Source organism: Symphodus melops (genome assembly GCF_947650265.1).
Source record: "Symphodus melops genome assembly, chromosome: 12".
NCBI lineage: Eukaryota > Metazoa > Chordata > Actinopteri > Labriformes > Labridae > Symphodus > Symphodus melops.
Window position 1 is genome coordinate 3287109 of NC_136702.1, and position 16630 is coordinate 3303738.

The window sequence follows — 16630 nt, forward strand, 5'->3', positions numbered from 1 at the left end:
TCGTTGAAGAGAATACAAAGAATGCATATCAATAATTCAATGAAAACAAATGGTCAAATGTGCATCAGAGGATTTGTTTTAGCCGTAACTCTTTGAAATCAAACTGCCAGACCGGACAGACAGGATTGATGCTTTTGTCCAGGGCTTCCAGGCGCCTCTACTAATGATCCGTTCAGAGCCATGGGAGTCTTTCCCTGATACAAATAACTCTTATTTAGTGCCTCGTTACGAATGAAATCTATAGCTGCAGGACAGAGGAGGGAGGAAAGACAAACACCATGCCACCAAAGGCCAATATCCACCTGCTTTACCGTATGCATAACTATTGAAAATAAAGAACCATGTGTCTGGAAACCAAAGGTAGAATTTAACCTCTCCATCCTATACTTGAGTTTATCTGCTTTTTTTTTTACTACTTATCATTGTTTCATTAGAGATTGGTCTTTATTTTTCATAGGTCAAACCTTTTCCCCTTTAAATCAGAATAATATGAGATATAACTCTCAACAGTGTGGTATACTAAAGTATCATAAGTACTCATTTCAATTCACATGGTGTCATTTCATTCTCATAAAACTTTAAAGTTAAAACGCCTCTGTCCTGTACAAAGCACTAGACCAAAACAAAGCTCTGTTTGGTGTCACCTCTGCTATTCTGAAGCCTCTCCTCCAGCGTCACACCTCCAGTCATCCCCCCCCCCCCCCCAACCCCCCGATTAGATGTTCATGTAGTGTGCAGCTAACATGTTAGACAAAAACATAAGTAAGATGCATTCTTGTGCTTGGACAAGACTTTATTTGATGTGTTTTTGAAACCATGACAGAGACATAAAGTTATGCATAAAAAACAATGTTGGCTGTTAATTTGGTAACCCCGAGATTAGCCACCCAAAATTGCTCAAAGTGGTCGGGTATGAATGAAACTGAAGATGTCATTTGTCTCATTTTCTGTTAAGGAAAGAACTCATTCAGGGTGTGAGCCACTTTAAAGCGCTCCCAAATGTTTACTATCATGTGAACGGACACGAGCAACAACTCTGCCAAGAAAGCTCTCCACCTCGTCTCTGTCTGTCTCCTGAGTCCACCCACACACACACACACACACACACACACACACACACAGACAATGAGTTGTTTGTTTGGTTGTTATCTATGAGTGTCAAGTGGCCAGTTCTTGAGTCCATCGTGCCACACTCGAGCTTTATCTGTACAGACGCCAGAGCTCGGCGTGGCGTCCCATCTCCACCCGTTTCCCGCCTCTGACCACCTCGACTATCAGATCAATGCTACAATGCTAAAAGCATTCTCTCTTCATTACATACACCGCCAACATGGTTGGACACCTTGGAGAAAACTAAACCTAAATAAGGGATATGATCTCGTAATTCATTCATAGAGTTTAGTCTCAAAGACGTCTCCCTCAAACATCCCTTCAATCACTCATCAGGTGTATTTGTAATTTCTATTATTGCTTTTTTGAGTCATACATTAAACAAACTGTAATGGGCTATACAGCAGATATAAATGAACAAAAGCTGTGCTGATATGATCCACACATAAACAATTACAAGCAGGAGATGGGCATACACCCAAATGGCCGTCTCCGTCAATGGTCAAAGAACAATTTCCCGAGTACAGAAGATTATAACACATTCATCTGGAGATGAGTCAGACCAGCCTTGAGGCCATTACAGGTCGAGGAAGCAACAGATGCATTATTTCCCCATCCTGCTGCCTTACAAGTCCTGAGACAAAGGCTCATTTCCGAAAACATCCAGACATCCACAAGATAATGACAAGTGCTGATAGCAAACCACATGGACAGTAAGAGCTCGACAGAAGTCCTCTGCAGTGCTGCCAAAAGCCCTCTAAACATAGTACAGCAGCGATGATTGTGTATTATGAACAAGTCTTGTAAGAGGGACTTGAGGCAGTTGGCCGAAGAAGAGCTACACACAAGTAAGGTTGACACGCTACGAGAGGTTTACATTTTGATATGATGTGTTGGTGTGTCAGGTGTTAAAGGTGTTCATTCTTCTGTAAACCACCCACCTCGCCCTCGCCTACACCGTGGATCAGACAATAGGTGTGAAAAAAAAACTTTAATGTCCAGGAGGCAGCCTGGATGTCAGATGGAGTAACAGAAAGGTCTTGACAGATTCTCGCTCAGTGGGATTCCCTCCGCCCCTCCACCCAGCAGCAGCAGCTTCTACATTTATTGCCTTTGTAAGCATTTTCCCACTCCTGCGATACATTTTTATCCCACGGATGATTGATCTGCACATCAATAATAATATTTGCCTCCTTGTATCAAAAAGCAGTGTGTAGGTCAATATTCGTGTTGCATCAATGACAATTTCTCCCCAAAGAGAAGAGGATGTGAGCTTTCTTTAACCATGCATACAGTCGAGTCTTAAATGTGATCGTCAGCGTAGAGTGTGATCTAACAAGTACAGCTGTTGGTCTTTTCTGCACCTTGATGATGTAAAGGTGGGATGTGATGAAAGTAGAGACAGATAAAAGATGCCACATAGTAGGAGAAGATGTTGCTGGGAATTCAATACATATGTAAAAATACCCTTAATACATGTAAACAGAGCTTTACTGAATGCAATGAAGGCCATAGGATCAAATGGAGAGATGGTGAAGACATACGTCTGCTGCCGTTAAACCAATAACTGTCAGCGTCAGTGAGAAATCTGTACAGTTGGCTGATTGAGGAGCCCTTTCACACACACTCTCTCAAATACAGACATGCCGACACACACACACACACACACACACACACACACACACACACACACACACACACTCGTGCACACCCTTCCCCCAACCTCTTCCAACTCCCCCGAGAAGAGTGCACACTCAGCCCACTCAAGTCTCAGCGCATTCTGTGGGTGTTGGTGATGGGATCAACCAGCCGCGGCACGGAAGAAAAGCATGGTTCACAAGTGTCAGACGCCCCTTCCACTCACCGCCTCTGAGTCTTCAAATCCATGTCGGTACAAGTTATCGTACATGGAGGAGTCAGAATCCGAAAAGCAGCTCTTTGGCGCAAAATGGGCAGGATTGTCCAAATGATCAACCTGTTCCAGAGAGGATGGGTGATGATGATGATGATGATGATGATGAGGGCAGGGGAGCGTCAGAGCCCACCAGCAGTCTCTTTCTCCACATGAAGGTGAACCACAGAGCAGCCAGATCACACTAGAGCAGCAGATGGAGAGGAAGAAAAAAAAAATCAAGGTGTGGCCCTTTGTTTTCCTGATGCTGAATTGGATATTATTGCCCCCGAGCCGAGCGAGTGTTGGTTCCCATTATCAGGCAACCTGGTTGTCCCCAGAGGCAGAGCAGACCTGGCATTTCATCTGCCTTCCAAGCTCAGATCACACAAGCCAATCCCTTCCTCCAGCTCTTGCTGATGACAGAGGTGGGATGCTGTCTGCCGATTGGCTGGTCCGGGCTCCAGTCAATAATACTCAATAAGGACGAGGAAGAGAGGGAGAGAGAGTCTGTGAGTGGGGTTAACCTGCAGACGTTGTGCTGTCTCTGCATGCAAGTGTGTATTTACGCTGAACCTTAGCAGCCATTAGTGAAGGTTGGCATTTAATTTACAAAACCAGCAACGGGAAACAGCGGAGTGATGGTGCTAGAACTCAAGACTTTACAGCTTTGTAAACAGCTTGGGAACACAACAATAATATAGAAATCTGTTTTACAGGAGTAGTGATGGTTTATTTAAATTTAAAATTTGAAGTTTGACATCTTTCATGAGAAACGTCCTTGTTAAAGTCATTCACAGGAAAAAACTGAGAAATGCTTTTAAATATCAACTCAGTCAGTTGATATTATACGTTTCCTCTAATTATTTAGAACGAGTTAAATCTTTTGTCATTTTTACATAGAGAGATAGAAATGGTTGACTTTAAAAAAATGTTATCACAATATAAATGAATCTTAAAGGGAAAAAAAGATTCTCCAAGTTTGGAGTGAAAAACAGTCAAAACTAAAAAACTGGCAACTTAAATGTGAAGAGAAACAAACGACTTCACCACAAGTTAAATATTCTAATCAAAGATCTTAATTAGCTAGAAACACACAAAAACAAGACAATATTCCCTCTCAAATCACGGAGCAACTTTATCCATGCAACTTCTATATGAGCAGAATACAGTTAAAAACACGGCTTGTCCCTGAAATTGAGTAATTAATAAACTGCACCACCTGTACATCTTTTTAATCTGAGTAAAACTGCAGAGAAGGTTGAAGCGTCTTCTTTGCACACAGTAGAGCAGTGGCGCCCTCTCCTGACGAACTGTGTAACAGCAGCTGAACCTGCTGCTCTCATCAGCTCCGTGCCTCTTCATCACACTCTCTTCCGTCTAAATAAACACCTCTCAGACGAAGACTGTCTGGCTTCACACTCACATATTGTAGAGGGAGAGCAGCTAAGAGCTCAGTGTTACTTTGTTCACGCGCCTCTCGTCACATGCACACCTGTATCTGCACCGCTCTCAGACAGCTCTCCACCATGACGGAGCCAGCGAGGATCAAGGAGAAGTACGTCAACTCAACACAGCCGCCATTTCACATGGAACAAAAGTGCCCAAAGACTAAAGATGCATATTGCTATACTCACAAATCATATAATTTCAGCTACATGGTAAAAAAAAAAAAAAAAAGTGTTTTGTAAATTGTCTTCATTTGTGTCTTTGTCTGTTACTTTGTGTTTTTGCTGCTGACTTTCTTGGCCAGGTCTTCCTTGGAAAAGAGGTTCTTAATCTCAATGGGACCAACCTGGTGATTAAATAAAGGTTAAAATAAATAAACAATCAGACTTCTTGTTCCAAACACAGAGCGCCCTCTAGTGGCCAAAATAGATAATTGCATGTTTTTAAGACTTCTGCATTGAGTTCTCTTCGTGGAGCCTTGGTCCTTTTCTTGGCTGCAGTCTAGTATGTATTCAGAGACGGGTTTATATTTATCTGCTTTTTTATTAATGACCCGCAGTTTTTGCTGTTGAAACGTTGAGACAGGTGACACACTGAACTTAAAAAAAGGGGTGGGGACGCGGTGAAAGCTAAAAACGCCTGAGCAGTGTGGCAGCTGATATTTGTTTTTTTTCTTTAAGGGTTTAAAGGGGGTCTCCAGGAGGTTGTATGGCGATTAAAAGTTGCTCGCAGACAAGTGCATCACATGAGCAAAGCGAGTGGTGACCGGGCCACATTAAGTCATTCACAAATTGAAGTCCGCTGAGTTGAGCCATGTGGCCTATATAGGAGGGATTAGCAGCGTGAAGATGCCCCATCTTTTCACTTTGCAGGCTGGAAAATTAGGTTAAAGGGACTTCCTTGTGTAATGCATTGTGATTGAGTCATAAAATTTAATTTCTCAGAGAAAGCTGTAAAATCCAAAGCTGTGCCATCCCCAATATGGAGCGACATTAAAATGTGAAGCTCTTACATTCCTGCTTTCCTTTTCAGACAGAAGAGAAGGAAGCGTTGTGACACAGGATGTGAATGTGGGCAGAGAATTCATTCCAGTCATTTAAAAAAAAAAAAAAAGAGGCTGAGATGAGGTCTTTTGTTTGGAGCTCCAATTCTGTCAGAACTTAGCATTCACTGTCAGCTCGGCCGCTGCTGGGAAGTCCATTAAAACGTTAAACAGTCCTCGCAGAACTCATTACTGTAAAACATTTTGAATGCCATGTATTTTGCAGGTTTAACTCAAACATTAATTATCAATTAATTATTGTTAAGGTTTTATCTTTCGTGTAAGGTCTAGGATATGTTTGCATTACGTATACTGTGTATATTGTAAAAATATGTCATAAATGTTTATAAAGTTGCTCACATACTCTCCTTCTGCTCCTCCTTCTCTGAGTCAAAGAAATGACTCAAAGAGTTTTTTGTTTATTCTAAAAGCTTCTGCACTCGTCCATCAGCCGATCATGAACTCATCACATAAAGAGAGACTGTTATTATGTTTAAAACATGGTGTCAAAATTTACCAAAGCATCAAACATTTTTACACTCTAAGTCCAAAGTTTCCCTCCTTAAATGAGGGGAAACACCGTTTTATAACTCGTGTTTGAAAACCAAATCAATTTTCAAGGAAGGAACGAGGTCAAGCAGAGAGCAACTTAAATTGTCTTCACGTTTGGGTCCAACAACTAAGAAAAAGCATGCTTTCTTTGTTCAACACTAAGATGTGAAAAATGATTTTATCACTTAATTAAATTCTCAGTTTTCATCAGATTTTAGTCTCCACTAAAGTCTTGTCTGGCTTTCCCATCTGACTCATCTTCAGCACACAATGATTTCTTCTCGTTACATTTCACTGGATTTTGGGAAGAGTCCACGTTGTTTGGAGGCACATGCTGTCTTCCTCCTCTCTTCCTTTAGTGGCTCGTTGCACTTCACATCCACCGGCTGTTATTCCCTACAGTCATCTATTATAAATGTATGTACAGTATACAGTATATGTACAGGACACACTTAAAAGCACTTGTCCGTGTGTGTGTGTGTGTGTGTGTGTGTGTGTCAGGAGGATTAAAAACATCAACGACGGATTAATCATTCTGAGCTGATACTGGAACATCAACCTTTAAAACAAAAAACCTTTCCACTCTGACCTTATCTCTCTCTGCCTATAACAGCATTACATTTTGCAGATGCAGAGTTGATTTCAGAGAACACAGATACAGGATGTATAAGTGAGCCCGCACAAACATCAAAAGCTTTCAAAGTACCATAGTTAGCTGCTTTTGTGAATAGACATCTGTCAGGTTTTTTTTCTCTTGTTTTGATCGAGCTAAGGGTTCGGCTGGGAAACTGTTCAGGCATCATAAACATCTGTCCATGCAAACGGTGCATGTTGATATTCGTTGCACCATCTGGGAGAATCAGCTCTCCACCAGCACCTTTCTGTGACAGATACCGAGATATTGGCATGTCACGCCGTGACTCATACTGATCAACAAAATCTTCTCCAATACATTCTGTCCTTTTCCCTTTCAAAAGTGAAGGGAAGAAACGCTGATATTTGATCATCTTCATGTTAAGTGTTGTTTTCTCTGAACACGTCTCTCTTTGTATTGTTTTTTTTCCCCTTCTCTTTCAGACCTTCTCTTTTGCCCTGAGTGGTTTTGCCAATCATGCCGCACACTCTGGCCCGGACAGTTGACTCTCTGATCCTCACTTAACCCGGACACTTAAAAAGTCAATCTGCAGGAAATTCACAAAGAGAAAACTCCACTTGAAGGCCCTGAAAACAAACCTTTATACTAACCTCTTTTACACTTCTTCCATGGTAGTCAGTTTTCTGCCAACTTATGTGTTTCTGTCAAGCTGAAAACTCTGGGGCTGAAAAAAAAAAAAAAAGCTTTCGGAGAACGAGCCAAAAAACACACTGCTGTTCTTCAAAGCTACTTGGGGCTGACTCCAAAAGCCAGTCAGCGTAAACTGAATGCTGGAAGGGGTTTGCAGCCTTTTAGATTATAAAGTAAAGTCCATGTGGAACTGCATTATAACAGTGTTCTTTAAAATGGCCAGCAGGTGGCTGCTTCACTAGCAGAAGCAAACTCCAGTGTTGAAAAATGAAGCCAATGTAGGAGTGCACAAAACTGCAGTTCCTTGAGTGTCCACTTGAGGCTGGCTGCAGAAGCCCCTGAAGTCACATACACACCCATTTCATAAACAGACCTTTAGAAATAAACATGTACAACCTCGTTATTCTTATTGTTATTCTATTTTTGATTAGGATGTTTTTTCTATAACTTGAACATTTTGATTTCATAAAGGAAAGGAGTTAATAAGTGGGCGGGTGTGCTGTCGCTTTTAATCAGGAGGATATACAGTCTTTATATACAGTCTGTGCGAGTTACAAAAAGAAGTTCAGTTGTATAGGAGTCGATGAGGAAAGGAGCATACTTCTCATTTGATTTTCATCTTAATAAAAAAAAAAAATCAGAATAAGTTCATGGTTGCTAGTTTCAGGTCTCCTTTCAAACAATTTTTTTTTTATTATTTCGCTATGGTAACCTGTGATTGACATGTTGTTACTACGGGAACCTGTGAACGAGGGGAAAGAACAAGGTGAAGCGATGCATCTTTTCCCTTATTAACATCAAAGTACAAGATATGACAAGCGTTCATCCTGGCACTATAACACAGCACTGAATAACATGCGAGGGATGAAGTTAGTTCTAGGTTGGATGACAAATGTCCAACTCTACACTAACTTCCTCTTTATTTCACGCCTGTGATCGTTGGATGTAGAGTAAAGCAGTGAATTTATTTCACACCACGATTCTAAATTTTCTTTAATCCTTTCATGCAAAAAAATAAATCAGGGGTTATCCCTACAGATCACCAACCAGCTGTGATCTGTTCTCTCACTAATCTTTTCCTAAAGTGGTGATTTTAAAATATCAAGAGGAGAAAAGCGAAAAATGCAAAACTCGAAGCGTCGGTCCACAAATCAAGGAGTGATGTGTTGTAAGAGACCATCTGTGTCCCAGTTTAAGTGTTGAGTGTAATACTCTTATTTTTCAATTTACACATTAGCACTCACAAGCAGGTCAGTGCCCTCAGTACTAGCATGTTAGCTTTTAAATGAGGTTAACTTAGCTTATTGATAAACCTTGGGCATGAATTCTTTCATTGTATTGATCTGATTACTTCAGGTATGCTGACACATGGTGACTTCTGTTTTTGAAGAGTGGGCTGTCACCACATCAGAAACATGAGTCCACGCACCAACGGGTGACATCATGGTGGCCACTTCCAATTCTTTTACACACTCCGTGGTTTTTGAGTGTGCTCTTCTGACAGATTTTTGGTGGGTGAATTTGACTGGCAATATTTGAATCACAATCTGATGACAGTTTTTTTTCTTGCCAGTGCTGTCAATCAAATATCAAACCACACCCACACAGTCCTGGTGAGGCACGTTATCTGAGCTTCTCAGAATTTGACTGTCAGAAAAATCTTTGTTTCTGTGATTTTTCCAAACTGTTAATTTGAATTGTTCATTAAATATTGAGCATTTTATAGGAAAGAGAGATTTTTGAGAATTGAAACCATGTCACATGTCCTTGTAATTAAGCGAAGAGGAGTAGCATGAATAGCACCAAAGAGCCATAAAGGCAACATTTCAAAGCAAAACGTAAGAAAAAAAGACGAGAGATCATGACATGAACATTTTTCCTGTTAATGATCTGAAGGAAAAGAGTGAGATATCGCGAAGCAGAAAAAAATGTGAAGAAATCGACGATAGCTTCATTAATTTAGAGGTCTTTCAAGCTTTTCTTATTTCATGAAAGAATCTCCTGCAGAAAAATATAAATCAGGCTTTCTGCTTATAAAGGAGCAGGAGGAGGAGGAGGAGGAGGTTTCCTGCTAATCAACCTTCTGTGCTTGACCCCATGTTGTTGAAGGGCAGCTGTTACTATGGATACTGGAGTGAATCAAAAGGGAGCCCACTGCTCCTCTTCTCACCTGATGACGATCACACCGGTGATGACAGAAATCACAGCGGGGGTGTTAAAGAAATCTGTGAGTGTGGACTGAAGAATGGAGTGAGACAGAGACATTATGTGGGCCTATACATTTCTTTATCCTGACTTATTTTTTTATCTTCTCCATGTATCCATTCTTTATACAAATTAACTTCTGGTCAATAGTTTATTTTTCCTCCTTTCTGTGAGCCTCATAATTACTCCGCAGCAGTGGGTATGAATACATTTATGGGCCATATCAACAGGTTGAAAATTTCAGAACAAGCTCCTCCCTGAAATCTTCCTGACCTGCCTGTTCACATCTCAAAGCAGGAGACGGAAAGAAGGAAGTGTCAGGAGGCGGGACATGATGTAGAAAGGACAACACAGAAAAAGCAAACCAATCAATATCACCCGACCTATGAAGATGTGCTGTGCTGTGTGTTGTTTGACGTATTAACAGTAGTATAGAACAGTGGTTCTCAACTGGTGGACCCAAAAAGTGGGTCATGGAGCCGTTTTCAGTGGGTCATTATTGTGTTCCTTGGAAGAAAAATGGTGTCAAAAAGTCTGTCTAGGTATGTTTTATTCCAATTCTTTATTCCATGTTTGGTACAGTCTGAGATCCAAACTGCACAATTTCTCATGAAATTCACCTGATTGGTTGAAGAAGTGCAGAAATTTGTTCCGTGCAGGAGTTGGTAGTGGGTCCTGAGGCAAGACCAGTCGAGAACCACTGGTATAGAACATACCGGTGAAAAGTGAGGAGCAGCTTCACGACGTACATGAGAATCAAACTAAGTGCTCTTGTGCTGTATGGTGATGTAAAGGTTAACTCCCCATGTCGCTCACTAGCTCACTTTCCTGAATACTTCCTGACGCACTCTCACATTGGCTCAGCCCGACTTAACGCAGAAATGTTACTAAGAGGCTGACTGGATAAAAAGTCCAAAACGCTTTCATTCACACATGCAGATCAACCCGAGGATTTCTGTATATTTGTGAAAATGTGTATGAGCTGCTAAAACAATCCACTGACATTGTGACGTCTTGTATTTTAAGTGGATAGACTTCATTCTTTTTTACGTTTCAGTACTTAGCTTAACTTTGCTGCACAGCTTTTTTCCCCTTCGCTGAGTATATTTGACTCTCATGTTGTGTTCAGTAATACTCTAAACTGGTTAAGGTGAAATCTTATTCAACTGATTACATTACAGCGTTATATCAAATAAATAGTATGACCTGCAATGTCTGCATAGTCTCTCTGAGGAAAATCTCTCATAGGAATACTGACCTACATATGTTGGATAAAGCTGCAGCCCCAGATTTGAGCACTTGACACTATCATTAATCACATCTGGAAGCTAGATTTGAAACGCCGTCATGTGCTTTTTGTAAGCATGTGCACGTGACCTTATTTGATGTCACGCCGTTTTCTCAGAGGGCCGTTAGCACATGATGGAGGGGGTCAAGTGAAGAAAGACAGGCATGGCGAACTACCCCTGGATTGCAGAATAGCCTCGGCTCCCTTGACGACTTGTTAGCCAGATGTCAAAGTGCAAAGTAATCCCCAGCTGATTTATGAATTACAGAAGGGACTTATTACAGGAAACCAATCTGAATTTGTTTTACAGTGGCATTTATACAGGAGGCGGCAGTAAGAATATTCAAACAGCCTGCTCCTGTACTTATGAATAATACATGGCTGTTAGACGCCTCATGAGCAGCTGAGCGGGATGAATTCCCAGGCGAATACAAATCAAGGTCATCGTTTCCCACTCCTAACTAGAACAGAGGCCAAAAGTTTATCGGACGTCAAAGTCCTTACTCACATTTCACTCGAAATTAGACTCAAACTGTCTTTGGCTTTGGAACGGGCAGTTATTGGATTGATGGTGCCAGACTACAAAGAACTTCAAGTCTCTCCAAAAAAAACAAAAAAACAGGACGAGAGTATCTTCAACAAATAAAATCCACAACTGTGTTCACCAATAACTCAAAGTCCTGGCATGGTTAGACTGTCAGAGAGGAAACTGTGTTTCAATAATAATATGTATGGCTCCTTTTGCCTGTATTAGATAAGACAGATGAAGACAGACCAGGGAAACCAACAGGTGTTGCCTCAATGGAAGCAGGAAAACGAAATTTCACATATAGAAGTGACAGTACCATTTTAAAACGCTAGGTGTCAGTATGACATATTCTTCCTTTAATTTTTGCAAGTTAGAAAGTGTGCATGACTAGCAATTTTGATGGAGTGGTACATTTCCCCCCGGACCTGTCTAAAATACATGCAATGTTTTTCTATATGTGGAGGTTAGCAGAACTGTTTGTCATGTAAGACAAATGACGGAACCTTTTTAACCAAACCATAGAGTCACGCATTTCCCACATCTAAAACCCAAGCGTCATGCCTGCTCCAGCGTGACGTGTCTGTAAACTGTAGCTCAGATAAATGATGTTAAAACAAGCTTTGGTTTGAGGTCGTGAAGCCTCATGACCTCGCTCTGTGTTTAAAGGAGTCCTACCTGTCTGAGGATGAAGCTGGTGGAGGTGGTGCTGCCGTCAGATCTCTTCAGCCGGCTGCGTCTGGAGTAAGTCCCTCTGTTAGCCTGGGGAGGACCAAACAGACAAATAAAACCCTCTGTTTGATGTTCGGTTGTGTCGCTCTATATTTGCTTTTTCTGCCCCACGTGTTTAATCTGCACAGTCGTCCACATTACACAAACTCAAGGGCACCTTCCCTCCAGAAACCCCATTAGAACCAACATCTCAGCCCCCAGGACTGACAGGACTCTGGTTCTTTCCAGCTGCATCTTGTCCTCCATGGTGACCTATTTATCAAAAGACGAACATTTTCTGCTTTATTGACTCCCAAACTAAAATACTTAAAAACTTCATATTCAGATTCACCTCATCTGACCCATTTGCATAGGCAGTTAACTTGTTTTAGTGAGTCAATGAGAAATTTCTTATCAGCTTTTCCAAAACTGTCTGTTCCATACTCTCGTTATAATCAGGTAAATCGGTGCTTTCATCTTCAGAAACACAACTCGACTTCTGTTTAATTCAACTGTGAGCATTTATGACATTCATTTAGGGGTAGACATTTAACTATTCTTTCGTTATTCATAAATCTGCTCACTGTGGTCTTGTCCAAAATCCCAAAGCTATTCAGGCTGCAAAACAGTTTTATCCCAGCTTGTGTATTTATTTGTTTGTTCATTTGACATGCACATTCAGTGACATTGGTGCTGTAACATTTAAACACGCACATGTATCTAATGCACCGTTCCAAGTGTTTTAGCTCTATTTCAGAGCTAAAAAAAATCGTTTTCCTCTCTGGGAGAAAAAAAAAGTGACTTGGATTAGCTCATACATCATGAGAGAAGTTGTGTCAGATAATGGTAAATAATTAAGAGCCCATTTTAATTTATTTCTGAATAAATCAGATACTCAGCGTACTGCAGGACCTGTGCTCCTGCTTGATTAATGACACCTCATTAGACATTAGCAGTGATGGAAAAAAGGTATCTTCATTTTAACTGGGTGCAGAATGAAGGAGTTGACTATGGGATGCACTGTTCATTATTTTTTTAAATTTAATTTAAGTGTTTCCCCCCTATAATATTTATGTTTCCAATCAATATTATTGGACTAAGTCCTATTTTGTGTTATATTTGTTCCTATAAGTGTTAAAAAGCAAAGAAGAGTGAGGGAAAAAAGAGCCTCTGTCATTTCTGTTCCTACCTGAAACACAGGCTTCTGGGTCCCCTCTCCTATCCCGTGTCGAGTGTAGATGTGCCGGGACATCTCAGCCAGTTCATCGGTCCAGGGCGGAGGCTGCCGCTCGGTGCCGCTCCACTGGAACTGCTGCGGGTCCGGGGGCGTACAGTGCACCGCCGGCTCCAGCTTGGCTCCGGTTCCGTTTCAACACAACAGAGAAGAAAGAAGAACTCAAAATACACAAAGCACAGGCTCGGCTCAGAAGATGAGTTCCGCACTCTGCAGTGGATGCTGCTGCACGGATGAAGCTCGAGCATCAGCGCGTGCACAGATATCAACCCTCCCCTCCTCCCTCCCTCAACTCTCAGCATCACTCAGGGCTTCAATGGTGCTGCATTCAAGGACAGCTCGGAGATTTAGCATTGCAGTTAGAGATGCACATTAGGGACAAACTAAGAAGGAACATTTCAGTATTTTTCTCGATCCATCTTTTTTTAATTTGTTCATTCAGTTTTCCATTTTCCATTTAACAAACAAGATAGGTAGAAACATTTATCAACCATTTCACATTTTTTGAGACATTCGGCACAATATTAGTGTCCCTACAGTCTCCTCCAGCACCTGATGAAATGCATCAGAAAGTGTGGTTATAAAAAAGGAGGAAGCCTGTCAAATTGGTTTGGTAATAACTTGGGCAGCTGACTGCATAAAATCCAAAGACTAGACAGAGATTTCAGACACATTGACCTATCAGAGGATTTGTGTTGTGAAGGCGCCATGATTCTCATCAACTTCAATTTTAAAGTTGGCTGATGACCTATACTGGATAAAAGGGTGATATCCAATTTAAATTGAACATTGCAAGGCATCAAACAAATTTGAAAGAAAGATTTTTAAAAAAGATTTCACGTTTACTATAAGCATTTCGGGTCCTTCATGGATATTACGAGGAGCATTTGAACGCAGCATAATTGTCTCTCAATGGAACCAGCATGACCGGGCATTTGGTTGTTTGAGATGGGCACATACATTCAATTCATCGTGTCAAAACAAAGGGAAAAAAGCTACAAATGATCCTAATTAAAGTGAATATAGTCCCCTACAGATACGACTGACTTGATAAAGACAAAATCCAAACATCCAGACAGGAGGGAAAGCAGCCTATATGGATGTATGGAGCATATTCCATCTTACTAAATGAATCTGATTTCAAACATCAGAGATATGTTTTTTTAATGTTAATTTGTAGTAAAACACAATCACTTTACGTGAGGAAAGTTGTGTATTTATTTACACCTAAAAATAGAAATGTACTGTTTGCTGTTTGGAAAAGAACCTGGACAAACAACAGCTGATAAAAACATCCTCATTCATCCTCAGCAGACAGAGCCACCAGCTGCGATGTGTTTTAGAAAATCCCCCTGCAGGACTGCAGGAAGCCTCCACACACTGATCCTATCAGCCTGTGTGCTGCCTGGCCGTCAACATTTCATCAAAAAGAAGAAGAGGAGATCATACCTGCGTTTTGACCCCAGAAAAGTGACATTTCAAGGATCCCCGGGGTTCCTTTGAGAAAAGTACAGATCAGAAAGTGAAGAGAAATGATGAATTAGTAATGTCCTCCGTGGATAGATGAAACTGAAACCATATTGCAGAAATAAAATATATTATCCCCTCCATTTATCCCCTTTTTTTTTTTTTTAGATAATCTAATTATGACACAAATGGTGACGTCATTGTCTTGCAATATGAGGAATCAGAAAATCACTGTAGCTGAGATCAAAGCAAAAATAGAAAATATTTTATAAAAATATATAAAATATAATATAAAAATATTTTCGTCCACAGACTAAAAAGTTGTTTGTAGGGTTTTGCTTGAAACAAATGAAGTCATTTGCTTGTACTTCAAAAGTTTGTTTATGTTTTAAAAATAAACAATTATTTGAATGATGTCATGATGACATCATGTCATCATGACGCCATCATGACATCATGTCATGATGTCATCATGACATCATGTCATGATGACATCATGTCATGATGACATCATGTCATGACATCATGGGGGGATGAGATCAAAGACATCAAAGCCATTTAGAATCTTTGTTCCAAGAGACCGGAGGGAAGTCTGATACAACCACAGTTGAGATCCAACCTGAGATTCAACATTGTTAGAAGACACTCGAGCAAGAACATAAACAGTTCAACAGCTAAGTCACCATTTCAGCAAAGAACAATAATGGAGCAGTACATATCCCAGAGAATGGCAGTTATGTCAGAAGTTGAAATTATTCCCCAAATGAGGGAGGGAGATTCTTTACAAAGCCATCGTCCAGTGCATGAAGGAGACTCATCCCATTGGCTGATGGTCGAAGACCTCAAAAGTCAAATACAGGGACTTCACGCTATTATAAAAGAGGAAAAGGAGCGGAACACAGCAGAGTGTGAAAACAAAACACGCATCATTATGGAGTTGGAGGAAAAATTAAAAATGGAAAGTAACGGGAAATTGGAAGGCGAAAAGATAATCAGGATGCTCAAAGAAAAACTAAGGCACCTGAATCCATCCTTTAGAATAAAACAGGACATGGCAAGTTATTCCACGAAAACCAAGGAGGAGCTCATGGGTGCCATCGCAGCACTCAACAAAAAGCTCCAGGACACCACCTCAAGTGGCCCAATACTGGACCAGGACCTGTTGGATGAAAAAGAAGCCTTGGGGAAAAGGATTAGCAACAAGCTAAAAAAGACCTTTGGTAGAGACAGCAAAACTGTTAGCCAGAAACAGGCTTTGAAGGACCAGCTGGAGGAAACGACAAAAACATGTCATGAGCTGTCCTTCAAACTGAATGCGCAGGAGGAGGCCAATGAGAACCTGCTGAAGACAGTCGAAGACCTCCAGATGGACATGGAACTCAAAATGTTGAGAGCTGACAGCCTGAACCAGAAGAACCTAGAAGAAGTCACACAACTGCATCAGGAGGTAGTCACCAGCAAAATGATGGAGATTGACATCCTGGCTGGAGAGAAAGAGTCCCTGCAGCAGGAGATAAAGGCTCTCAAAGAAGAGGCCTTGAGCAGAAATGCAACAAGTGAGGCGCAGCTGGAGAGCTTAAAAAACCAGCTGAATGACAAGACAAGCAGCTGTCTGGAGCTCTCTGCCAAACTGGCATCAAATGAGGAGTTAAATCAGCTGCTGCAGAAGAAGGTGGAGGACCTCCAAGAGCAAAAGCAGCGTCAGAAGTTGAGGTCTGATAATCTCAAGACAGAACTGGATGAGGTCAAGCTTCAGCATTTCGAAAATGCCATCAAATACGAGGATCTTTTCAATAATTTCGAAACGCTGCGTGCAGGCAACAAGGACCTAGAGCATGAGATGGAGGCACTGAAGAAAGAAGTCCACATT

The 16630-nt window shown here is 41.1% G+C and overlaps 1 protein-coding gene across 2 annotated transcripts in view; it reads right to left on the reverse strand.

Moving 5' to 3' along the window:
* cacnb4a (calcium channel, voltage-dependent, beta 4a subunit) overlaps positions 1–13739 on the reverse strand; it is a 32308-nt gene extending 18569 nt beyond the window's left edge. The window contains exons 1-2 of one of the 2 annotated variants that reach the window (XM_079356821.1): positions 13249–13739; positions 12027–12110 (exon numbers count right to left, since the gene is read on the reverse strand). In XM_079356821.1, the coding sequence (XP_079212947.1) occupies positions 12027–12110; positions 13249–13311 (147 nt within the window). In that variant the 5' untranslated portion in view covers positions 13312–13739. Of the gene's footprint in view, positions 1–2974; positions 3113–12026; positions 12111–13248 lie in introns of those variants that run through there. The other variant, XM_079356822.1, reaches the window with a different exon arrangement.
* Positions 13740–16630: the final 2891 nt, after the last annotated feature.